At 35.2% G+C, this 12,500-nt stretch overlaps 1 protein-coding gene across 1 annotated transcript in view; it reads left to right on the plus strand.

The window, feature by feature from the left end:
• Positions 1-396: 396 nt before the first annotated feature.
• The window catches only part of LOC144967223 (uncharacterized), a 17,465-nt gene continuing 5,361 nt past the window's right edge, over positions 397-12,500 (plus strand). Inside the window, exons 1-7 of the mRNA XM_078904172.1 lie at positions 397-480; positions 4,567-4,660; positions 6,561-6,614; positions 7,199-7,291; positions 8,892-9,038; positions 10,597-10,788; positions 12,165-12,368. Coding sequence (XP_078760298.1) covers positions 4,567-4,660; positions 6,561-6,614; positions 7,199-7,291; positions 8,892-9,038; positions 10,597-10,788; positions 12,165-12,368 — 784 coding nt within the window. The 5' untranslated portion in view covers positions 397-480. The remainder of the gene's footprint in view (positions 481-4,566; positions 4,661-6,560; positions 6,615-7,198; positions 7,292-8,891; positions 9,039-10,596; positions 10,789-12,164; positions 12,369-12,500) is intronic.

Genomic DNA, 12,500 nt, shown 5'->3' on the forward strand with positions numbered 1-12,500 from the left:
AATAATAATAATACAATAATAATAATAATAATAATAATACTATTCTTGAACTCCTGCGTTAGAAATTTCGAACTCATTCCCAATGAAGACTCCCAATATTTAAGGGTGTTCGGGTTACGGATAAAGCCAACTTTCTCATCTGAACCTAGGGTTGGAAATGGATCATGGATTTATACGCCTAGCAAATGTTATGGGAACAATCCGCAGAACGAATGGATTACAAACCAGCTATGATTTATAGTTGATTAAAAAGGCCACGGTGGCTCTATGATGAAGCAAATCTTGCTAATTCAAAGTCGTCATGTATAGTTGGCCATGTATATAATGATAATATACTATATATAATATAATTGATTGTCCATTTAGGTGACGTATTGAAAAATGTCATTTTGATTGATCGATCAAGATGGACGTACAGGATTCGTCCTTTATAAGCAAGGGAAGGAAGTACTATGACTTCAAGCTGTATAGAACATCAAGGTAGGTGGAGGGAAACAGATCATGTGTGCACGTGAATGTGTTTTGGTTCTAACTTGAATATAACGGGAATTTTATTGTGTATCTTGTATTTTGATAATGAATAATCATAAATAAAATCTAGGTTTCCGTAGAGTTAAATAGAAGGTAAAAATTCCTTGGTATTCTTTGGATGGGACGCTAACTTATCCTAAAGTACTTTCGGTCAGATCTATTCGACCTAACTGTCTCATCATTGCTGATGAACAGAGTGATAAGAGAAAGAAAAAGAAAGAAAGAAAGGAAAATTTGATTCAATACGAAACCGAGTGCTTTACCAATTGGGCTATCAGCACAAGTTAAATGGTAATGTGTATTTTCCGATAACTTTTAATTAAAAAAATAAAAACTTATTGGAATACAATGATTTGTTTTCTTTATCTGTCAACGAGCAACATAGCCTCAATCGGCAGAACACAACATTCATGAGCAAGCAGTGCTCTAACACCATTAAATCCATCATTAGCGATTGGTAGGTTGGTTGGATCTGTCACTGTTAGATCTTGTGGACTATAATTTTGGGTAGATTATCTAATATTCTGTCCAAATGGTACCAAAGTAGCAAACAAAAAAAAAAAACAAAAACAAAACAAAAACAAATTTTAAAAAACCAAACACACACACACACACACACACACGCACACACACATATTATGAACTTTTTGGCCAGAAAACTCATCCTTCAAATATCGACCGATTAAAATGACTGTCTTTTTGTCGAAAAAACTCCCCAAAAGGAAGTCCCAGGTTTGAGAATCTTTGACAAGTCGATGGTCAGTTTATTCGATTGATATCGGAAGGACGAGTTTTTTGGACAAAATGTTAAAAATCTATTTCTTTAGAATATTGGTGACAATATCATTGATTCACTTAGAAATTGATATGTACTTGGTCAAAATAGACCAAACTACATCACTCTTACCCATAAAAAAAAAGATAATTCAATGAAATAAGTGCGTATCATTTCATTTTTTTCCTAGTTTTTGAAATTCACTCTCCAAAACATGGTAATACATTTTTGTTTGTTTGTTTGTTTGTTTAATTTTTTAGATTTTTATTTCTTGTTTTGTCTGGCACTGTTTCATACCATTTCTTTTTTGACCTCAAAACGTAATTTTTAGTCTTTTATATGTTGGAGGTCTCAAGTCATGATTGAGTTTCGGACAATTATTCATTGAAATTTGTATTTATGTTCTTCTCATTCCAAAAATCTGGATAACATTGTAAACTAATCTTAGCATAACATTGGATACCACATAAGTAAACTAATATTAAAAAAAAAAAAACAATAACAAAGATTGAACTAACGGTATACTGAAGTTGGTTTTTTTTCTACCTTCGGCCTCTTTTTCTGTCTACCTAAAAGTAAATGGATTGCTGAGTCTCTTCAGATCTGGCGAAATGACACCACTGTTTAATTTCCTCTTGTAAATCAGAAATGTTCTTGCATTGTGAAGCATTCTGAAAGATATAATGCATTTGTTTTGAAAATCATTGCTGTCATTCAAAAGAGTTACATGAGCGTTGTTTAACAATAATTAATAATAAGTATTAAATGTCAAGAAAGTTCCTTCAAAATGTTGTTACTAACATACAGTATATGATATATTTTTTGTTTGTTATTATTCTATTGATATTTCCTGATCGTTAGAGTCCCAAATGATAATACATTTTTTAAAAACTAGATGGTATTAATGTCAAAACATTTAAAGTGTAATTTGTGTTCACTTCTACAGTACTGTTTCTTACTACCGCAATCTTCAAGAAGTGTTATTCATATTATTTAGGTGTATGTGTGTGTGTGTGTGTGTTTGTATGTGTGTGTGTGCGTGCGTATGTGTGTATGTTTTTGAGTGTGTGTGCGCGTATGTACATAGAGATGGATTTTTAGATCTGGATGGAGGTACTTTTATATTATAGGCTAATGTCCTTTTAGAAAGGTAGAATGAAACTACTGGTTCCGACAAGATGTTCGCTACGGAAGGAAGAGCATATTCTGACTTCAAAGGCCTCAGGTCTCAAATCCTAAAAGATTATTAAAATTACAAATATGAGTCAAGCTTTGGTTCAGGATACTAAGGAATATTTGGAACTCAACCAGCCTCAGTGTCAAAACGAAAGGTAGGATTTTAAGTCCTCGGTGTACTGTTGTATGAATCAGAATGCTGGAAGACACCAAATCCAACAGACCATAAATTAGAAGTGCTCCAGACCAAATTATGTCTGCGAAGAATCCTAGGATTTTTTTTCTTCAGAAAACTGGGATGGGCACAATATTAAACACTATCAGAACCAGTACTTGGAAATGGCTTGGTCATGTCTCCAGGATGCAAGAGGACTGCATCCTAAAATTAGTAATAAGCTGGACTCCCGAAGGAAAAAGGAACCTAAAGGAAACCTGGAGAAGAATGTAAAGAGAGAACTAAGAGCCCAGGGCCTCATCCTGCAGACCGCAGCCCAACAGCGAAAGACAGAGAACATTGGTGATCATTAGGTTTTGCCTCAAGCACAAGACTGTGCCGAGAGGATTGAGTGTGAATGATTGCCGAGGAAGATTTCTTAGCAACATTGTTCTGAGAATCTGATTGCTAACCGGTACTATCATCAGTAAGTCCTTGTAATTCCTTTTGGCAAGTCAACTCCTGGGCAAGCAAGAATTAACGAGGAACCGCTATCTCATCCTACCCTAGACCATAGCCTTCGTATTTATAGAAGGCTCTGCCTGGACTCAACCTTTCCCCAGCTTCTTTTCCCAACCCAACTTTTCAAGATAGGGCTTTTTAGTTAGGCCTATATGTCTTTCTGTTTTCCATGTCAATCTAGGTAAGAAATTGGTGGGTAGCAACATTATCCTATTTTCTCACAGTATGCCAATTCAAGTAAGCGATTTTATTGTTGAACGTCCTACTTCTATAATATGTGACCCATCGCAGTATAAATGTATTTTATAGTTATGGATTATATTATGCTAATTAGAAATTTATGATTTAACCAAAAAAAAAAAAAAAAAAAAAAAAGAAAATAATAATTTAAACAAATAAATTAAAAAAAATAGAGGGATGAGGCTTGGGTTGAGTTTTTATTTTTTTATCTAATAGAATTCAAATGATTTCTTTCAATGGCAAAAAAAAAAACCCCAACAAAATTTCACATTTGTGACCATTTCAATTATAAAATCACTTCTGACATGCGATTTACTCCAGCATAATACCGCTTTGACACGTTGGGTCACTTAATTATTATTATTTCTTAAATTTCTTTTTAACGTCACACTATTTTCGGCTTTATGGTCTTTTTTGTATTATACTCGCATGCGGAATTTTAGCTGTGAGTAGCGCAAAATTGAGTCCTTGAAAAAGGCTTTATCTCACATTTCTCTCAATACATTCAAGTGTAGAATGAGTATCTGGACGGTAACAACAAGAGCCAACAGCAACACTTAACATAATATGGGACAAAACGTGTCGCCTGCAAGGCGATATTACAATTTTTTTTTTCGACATGGACAACGCTGTTACCGCCCATGAACTAATTTTATTTCTGAAAAAGGTGAGAGAATGCGAGTAAAGAGCTTTTTCAAGGAACTCAACGTTGTGCATCTCAGAACGGGACCGGTCCCAATGCGAGTGTCATACCACACGACCACAAAGTAAGCCTCCCTTGTAAAGCGCTGTTTTTTGTGGACATTGCGCTACATTTAAGATCATTTTAAAAATTATCTATTCCATGCGGCTATGTGGTCTAGTGGTATGACACTCGCTTTCGATTCGGAAGGTCCTAGGTTCGAGCCTCGCTCGGCGCATAGTTGAGTCCTTGGAGAAGGCTCTTTACACACATTCTCTTGCCGTACTCAGGTGTAAAATGAGTACCTGGCCGTTAACAGCGTTGCCTCTATCCGAAAAAAATTGAAATATCGCCTATCAGGCGTCATGTCCCTTTCTAAATGTTAAATGTTGCTGTTGGCCAGGTACCCTTGTAAAGAGCTTTGAGCACATTTAGTGGATATTGCGCTATATAAAAGCTCAAATGTTTACTCCATTTTATCCACAGATGAGAGCTTTGGTCTTAATTTCGATATTGGCCCTGGTGGCCACCCTTTCTGAGGCAAGGCCTAAATCAAAGACCAAAGACATCAAGACTGAAGGTAAGCACCCTTAAAGCTTACTTAAATTGCAGTAAAGCAAGACTGAATTTACGAATCATATTATTATGTTAACGTCTTAAATGATGCTAAAGGAGTTATAGAATGCTTCGTTTTTTGGTTTATTTTGACCAGCAAGTCAAATAATGCCTAATTTTATAAAAAATGTCATTATTATTGCAAGTTCAAATCGCCTGAGACCCCTTTCGATACACATTTTAGAGACCTAATCTGTATGTTGAACTTTTTAAAAAGATCACTGTAATAAGCGTATTCATTTCCATGCTTGACCTTAGTTTTGGGTCATGTGATATAAAACAGAAGTTTAAAGTAAAGTTACAAAAAAAAAAAAAAAAATAAAAAAGGGGTGGGGGGGGGGGGGGGGGAGAAGGAAAGAAAGAAAGTAAAAAAAAAAATAAAGAGCTCCTTTAGAGAGTTAAGTGGATGTCATGAATTTCCTTCTTTAAAAAGTTTCTTGCACTCCACCTGTCCTTCCTTTCACCCCTTGACCGATCCGTCTTTCGTTTGACAAGTCCCTCCCACAAAGTGCCCCCGGGGCCCAATCATCATTAGTCACTTTAGTCAATTGATTAATCCAGATTATGTCGGATATGTCTGATAACATGACGCCACCCCAACTTCCGCTCCAGGCTATAATTTTGCACCGTGTATTTATTTGAAATGATGACGTGTGATTATGAAGCGGGGCTCATGCCTATTCTTGGTTGCTTGTCGTCTCCTATCCAAATAGCTCAACACACTGAACTTTGTTTTAAAGTTTTAGTTAGTCCATGTCAACATGAAATAGATTATCTATAAGGCGGTACCTCTACCTTCGTTTTAAAGTCCTATGTCATATATGACTTATTGGAACACCTAGGGGGGGGGGGGGGGGTGATCGACGTGTACTTATTTGCAGATCTGATTTCAGTCAATTTGTTATGTTCTCATTGTTGTAATGAAAATACTCTCTACCCAAAGCAAAATATTGTTCATTACAACAATGTTAAAACAGGCCCCTTAATTCCCTCCGGTTATCATCATACCTGCAGATATGTGCACGTTGGGAATGACGCATCATTACGTCTTTCACTCGCTTTTGTTGTAATCTAAAAACGGAATGAGCCAGGTACACTAACAACAACAACAAAAACAAAAGTAAAAAGGAAGAATTTTAAGTTGATATAATTATCATGGAAACAATAATGATATGTATGTTTAGTTATAATGTCTCCTAACCTGCTTTTATCGTCATCAATAAATCATATGAGTACAACAACTGAAACTTTACAATTTTAGCCTTTCGGGATCTCGTTTAGTCCGACATAACACCCGATCCAATTGTTGGGTGACATATATTTACCACGTCTTTCCATTCATTCATCTTATTATACTTTTGGTAAATTGAATTGTTAGTATCACCAAGGCTTAAAACCACAATTCAAATTTGTTTCGTCATATCACACCGAAAACAAGCGCTATCATTTTCAGCACGTGTGTTTTATGTGTCAACCTTCCATTCAGCGAGCATGACAATGAGATGGGAGTACTTGCATTGAATCGATTCCATTTAGTGGTTCCTCTCATTACTTTGAATACAATCAACTTTTAAAAATCTAAATCAACCATTTTCCGCTCTAAACATTGGGAATACAATAAGTGAGCGAAATACATAAGATATTAAATGTAGAAAATATCACTCAGTGCCCTAATAAAAAGCTCCGTGGAGTTCTCTTATGAAGTTGAAAAATGTATTGTCTATTAAGACAATGAAAATTGAGTTCAAATTTTATTCAACACTTGAATCCTAAATTTTGAGTTGATGGACATAATGTCATCACGTTCATTGAACGGACAGCTATATCTACTTGTAATACTATAATCTGCCACTGTAATCCCACAGATCACATCAACCTTGTTGAAGAGAAGGATGTATTACCAAAGAACGCAAAACTTGGTAAGGCTACAGAAAGCGGAACATGCCGCATGTCGTGATACGTATGCACATTAATGCCTCTCTCTCTCTCTCTCTCTCTCTCTCTCTCTCTCTCTCTCTCTCTCTCTCTCTCTCTCTCTCTCTCTCACTATGTGTCTGTATGCTTTTCTTCGTTGTCTTTATGGTCCTTCGTTGTAATCCTTAATTTTATTTACTGCTGTTCGTTACTCAGTCTACCCGATATGACGTAGGTACCACCCACAATTCTGGGTAGACAGTGAACAAAACAACGCATCCCTTTCCCACTAGTTAATTTAAACCGAAATTAGAATCCTGTCTTCAATAAACTGCTGGACACTAAAATGAACTGGAAAAGTTGCAAGCGGCTTTAAATCTCTAATAAAACCACACAACAACAACAACAACAATAATAATAATAACAATAACAACAATAACAGCAGCAACAACAACAGCAATAATAACAACAACAATAACAACACAACAACAACAACAACAACAACAACAACAACAACAACAACAATAACACAACTAAAACAAAGACAAATAAAGTCATAACTAATTTTTGCCACTACTTTTTGCGCCAGCTCGTCCTGCCCCCGAGAAGCCAGTGGTCCGCAAAGAGGTGAAACCAGCCGGAAAGCCCAAACCAACATTGCCTATGGTGTCACCTGATGCCGGTAGTATTATCTATTAAACATAATATCATTAAGATAACTGATATATTTATAATATTAGTATTGAAAATAATATTCAATAGTTTTTATAACTCATGACCAATTCAATCGAATGTGCTCTATAATTATGTTCTAATTCAAAAAGTTTATTTTAGTCAACTGCCAATAGAAATCATACATTTAATTAACTTAAATTTTCAAATTAATACTTTTAATGAAAACAGGGAAAAGTCAATAACATTGCAGATATAAGTCTTATATTTGAACACACTATAAGTGTTCAGGTTCAAAAGGTAATTGCCAATAGAAATCATAAATTAACTTAAATTTTTCAATTAGCAAATGGAAACAAAGTGAAATCAATAGCATTATAGGTAGATATACGTCATATATTCACTCATACCACCATAAGTGAAAACAATAAAATTATATATATTATAAAAAAAGAATTGATAAAGAAAAAGCAAACAAACTACACTCGCACCTAAATTGAAACATAGATAGAAAACAAGGTGGAGAACCTATAACATTGTAAGTGAGCACCACAGAGAACACAAACAAGTCATATTTCAGGAAACAACATAAATACTAATATATCAACAATCAATGACATTTATAATATGTATAAAAATTATATAGTTACAAGGCAAAAACAAAATCCATCCATATTACATGACACAATATAGATACAAATAAATCAACAATCGATCACCTTGAATGAATGCATTTCTAAATACGTGATTATGGCATGAATAAGTAAAACCTTCACACACCAGAGAGCTCGTGCTTTGCGTTGTATTGAAGACAGGGATGACAGTAATCAGATTTGCTTAGATCTACTTGATTTTTAGAAATAGTTTGCAAAAAATAAATAAATAGCAATTACAACTTATCTTATGCATTAAAAGTTATCAGCAGAAATACTTATAACACTTCAAAGACCTCAATTTACTTTTTCTGGTATCAAAATTTCATTTTTAACAAGTTTTATTGCATTAAAGATGCTTGTGTGGTTCTGCAGTTACGATTTTTTTTTTCTACTGTCTGCTGTAACCAAACTCATGCTATCTGTACATTCAGAAAAAAAAATGAGTTGAGCAGGCGCGTATGCTAATGATAGAAATACATGAAAAGTAGAAACGTGCTAGATGACAATAGGGAATGAAAACTCTGCGACGATGTGAGTTGAACCCGAGACTGGACTGTTGTGGCTCCTCTCGCCTGACTGGGAGAGGGAGACGCTCTGTTATCGATGTGGATTCAGTAGCCTGATGTCACGTCCGCCCAGCAACGAGCAGCTGGGTTCTAAACAAAGAAAATCGGTACTTTTTATTCTTCATGCTGGATATAATTTTTTCACATGTCATGTGATCAGAATATTTAAAATTCAAAATATGATCAGATTTATAATGTTTTTCTCCTCTGGATACACTTTTATGCTCGTCGGAGAAGTATTTCATAAGGGCGTCCGCCATTGTTACGATAGCTTAGAACCAGTTACTAAGTTACGATGCGTCATTACGAGGGAAGTGACGTCACGACTGTTGAACTATATTCTCAATATTCTTTTCATTTAAAATTTCTTATTATCCGTACATTGCAGCGCCCAGCATGCCAGACCCCCGTGCCCGTCTTGCCATGATGATGCAAGCAGCCCAGATGCAGAACTTGATGCAACAACAGCAAGGACAAGGGCAAATGGACCCGAGAAAATTGATGGCCCAAGGAATGGGACCAATGCCTCAGGGAGGTAGGATTTATATCAAGATTTAAAGAAGATTTTAAAGAAGATTAACTCACTCAACCCTAATACCGACTATATCCGTAGTGGTTACTTTTACCCCATGCCTATTATTATTACATTTTTCTGAGACAAATTATAGACGTATCTACTATCAATGTTATGATTTTAGTTTTTACATGTTAATGGTCGTTGAATAAAATTATCTATGTACATAATGATTCCAACACATTTTTCCAATTTTGAAAAGTAATAAAAATCTCTAGGATTGAGTGAGTTAAAGGGGGAGGGGGCGGGGGCGGGATCCCGATAGTGCAGTTGGTAGGATATTTGTATCCGATGCAAAGAAACCGGTATTGTTTCCGAGTACAGTCGACAATTGTTTCTGACAATAGTAATTGGGTTGCTGGGTCTGTCACACCATGCAAAAAGTACTTTGGAATAAATTAGCGTCATATTTCAAGGGCATTTGCTATTGTCATTTTAACGCTATAGAAACCGCGATCAACTCCGGCCCTTAGACTTATAGCAAAGTCTCTCTCTCTCTCTCTCTCTCTCTCTCTCTCTCTCTCTCTCTCTCTCTCTCTCTCTCTCTCTCTCCTCCCTTACTGGCACACTTATTATGAACCGCTTGACAACCTTGTCCCATTGCTCAGCCAGATTCTGCAGTCTCGGCGCTACCACAACGTGCTTGCTTGTCTCTCCTCTATTCTGTCGTACTCTGAAAAAACCCATTAAAAAATCCCCAAAACAAAACAACAAAAAACAAGGAAGAAAAAAAAAAAATAAAAAATAAAAAATAAAAAACCAAAAAAAAAAAAACCCAACGTATTTTAAATTTTGGCCGGAAAAACTCCTCCCTAAAAGATCGATCGCTTAAATGTCCCTCAACTTTGTATGGAAAAAAAAAATCAAGACAAGATGAGGGACATTTTAATCGATTAATATTTGAAAGACAAGTTTTCTGGCTAAAATGCTAAATACGTGTTTTTTTTTTTTTTTTAATAGTACCGCGTTATTACCGCCCGACTATCACAGTTATAACAACATTGCATACCCATTCTCTTTCCTCTAGCTTCCGTTTGTTCGGCTTCGTGGTTTTATAGCACGGCACTTGTCTTTGCACCTAAAGGTCCCTAGTTTGAGTCCCGCTTTGGATGGTGCAAAGTTTGAGTACCTGGAAAAAAAGCGTTACTCACATTGTCTCGCATTACTCAGTGTATAATGCGTACATGTAATGGCCGCTAAAGCATTGTTAAAATATAATAATAATAATAATAATAATAATAATGATAATAATAATAATAATAATAATAATAATAATAATAATAATAATAATAATAATAATAATAATAATAATAATAATAATAATAATGTTAATAATAATAATAATAATAATAATAATAATAATAATAATAATAATAATAATAATAATAATAATAATAATAATAATAATAATAATAATAATAATAATAATAATAATAATAATAAATAAAATAAATTTTTAAAAAACATTTCCATTGCTCTACATCGTTGTTTAAAAACCATGTATGTCTTTTCTCGACAGCGATGCCCATGGGTGATAATCCTTTTGCTGGTATGATGCCAAGAGGTCAAGGCCAAAACATGGTGCCATTGAGCCAACAACAACAGCAACAAATGATGATGATGGCAATGTTTCAACAACAAAAGATGATGCAGCAACAACAGGCAATGATGGCCGCCCGTCAGGGGAGACAACCGACACCACCCCAACAAGGTTCTTTGTTTTCTTGTATTATCTCCCTTTTATTTCAGAACCCGCTATTGAACGTGTCTACCTCATAATATTATTGATTTTTAATTACATTTTTTTTTACTTTAATCTCGTTAGAATCCTCGTCCTACAGAAAAAAAAACAACTATATTCTGTACTTGATGAATTAAAAAAAAAATTTTGCTTGAGAAATTGGATATGAGGTAAATTGAAATTGAAATAGGGAAGAAAAGTCGTGAAATTAAACCCTCTACTCTTTTGGTACCTAAATCCTTGGGAGTGTGTATGTAACCAGTCCTTCGTAGGACTAACAATGAATAGGTTACATATAAGTGGCATACCTATTTCAGCAGCAGGATGTATAAGCAGATTCCTAAGAATACGGGACGGGACGTAAATGAGCGAGGATGGACGATCTTTATTGACGACCAGCAAATATTTAGACTAGATAATAATGTACCATCGCTCTGACATCAGAAAATGAATAACACAAGTTATGTATCTAATCCTTCGGAAGAGTGGTTTTACACTTCCAATGAAATAGGAACCAGTTTTTAGGCAACACACTTTTCTTCCCTATTGAATAGTCTTGAAACAATAGTGTCTTTGTATAGCCAGATTGACTGGATTTGGATTGTCTTGAAATAATAGAATGTCCATATCTGGCCATTAGAAACCATTAACATTTTTCAAAATAAGAAGATCAGACCTATTCTTGAAAACAAAGATTTTTATGAAACCATTCCATTAATACATATACCTAAATCATAACTATGATGAGCAGATTTAAACTTTCTAAAGCATCTCCCCATAGCTTATAGCCTGACACAAGGACTGGCATTTTGACGTCATTTTAGTATTATTGCACCGCCTAGTGAGTAATCATTAGAAGTACCCAAATGAAACAAATGATTCCATTGGTTAAAATGTTGAATACAATACACGATATATTTTCTTTTGGTAATCGTGGCCTTGTATTTTTGACGTAGTTTTCTGGTCAGTGTCAGGCCATGATGTTTCGAAGTTCGAAGGCTACAATATCACTCTATATGGCAGTTGAATTTTATTGTGTTAAATGATCAATCATCATTCCACCAATCCCAGTAACTACTATGATCATAAACATCTATAGAGGAGGACTGAGCGCGGATGAAATGCTCCGTTCTACGAGGCCTGTCTTTTGGGCCGACAAGTGTATGACAGTATATATATATATATATATATATATATATATATATATATATATATATATATATATATATATATATATATATATATATAGATATATATACCACTCTATCTCTTTCTCCCCCCCCCCCCCTCTCTCTCTACACCTAGTAGGTAATGAATTTGATCCATCCCCATACATCTTTTTCCAGGTCCTATGGATCCCCGTGAGGCAATGGTGATGATGCAACAGCAACAACAACAACAGCAGCTTGACCAGATCAAAGAAATGCAGAGGCAGCAACAGGAGCAAGAAATGATGGGTGAGGAAGAAGACAGAAGCGATGCCATGCCTGGACCCGTTAGAGAGGGACTGAGGGCTTTCAGACAACGTATGCAAGGCATGATGCCGCAAGGTAAAGTCAAGAATTGAAGCGTCCATTGTTGATATTATGTACATCCTTCCCTCCTTCCGCTCGACTCAGGTATGAATGAATGGGTGGCTATAGACAGTGAGGGAAACTGTAAGAGTGCTAGAACAAATAGGA

This window comes from Berghia stephanieae, chromosome 3 (assembly GCF_034508935.2).
Source record: "Berghia stephanieae isolate SIO BIC M18660-M18661 chromosome 3, UCSD_Bste_1.3, whole genome shotgun sequence".
Lineage (NCBI taxonomy): Eukaryota > Metazoa > Mollusca > Gastropoda > Nudibranchia > Aeolidiidae > Berghia > Berghia stephanieae.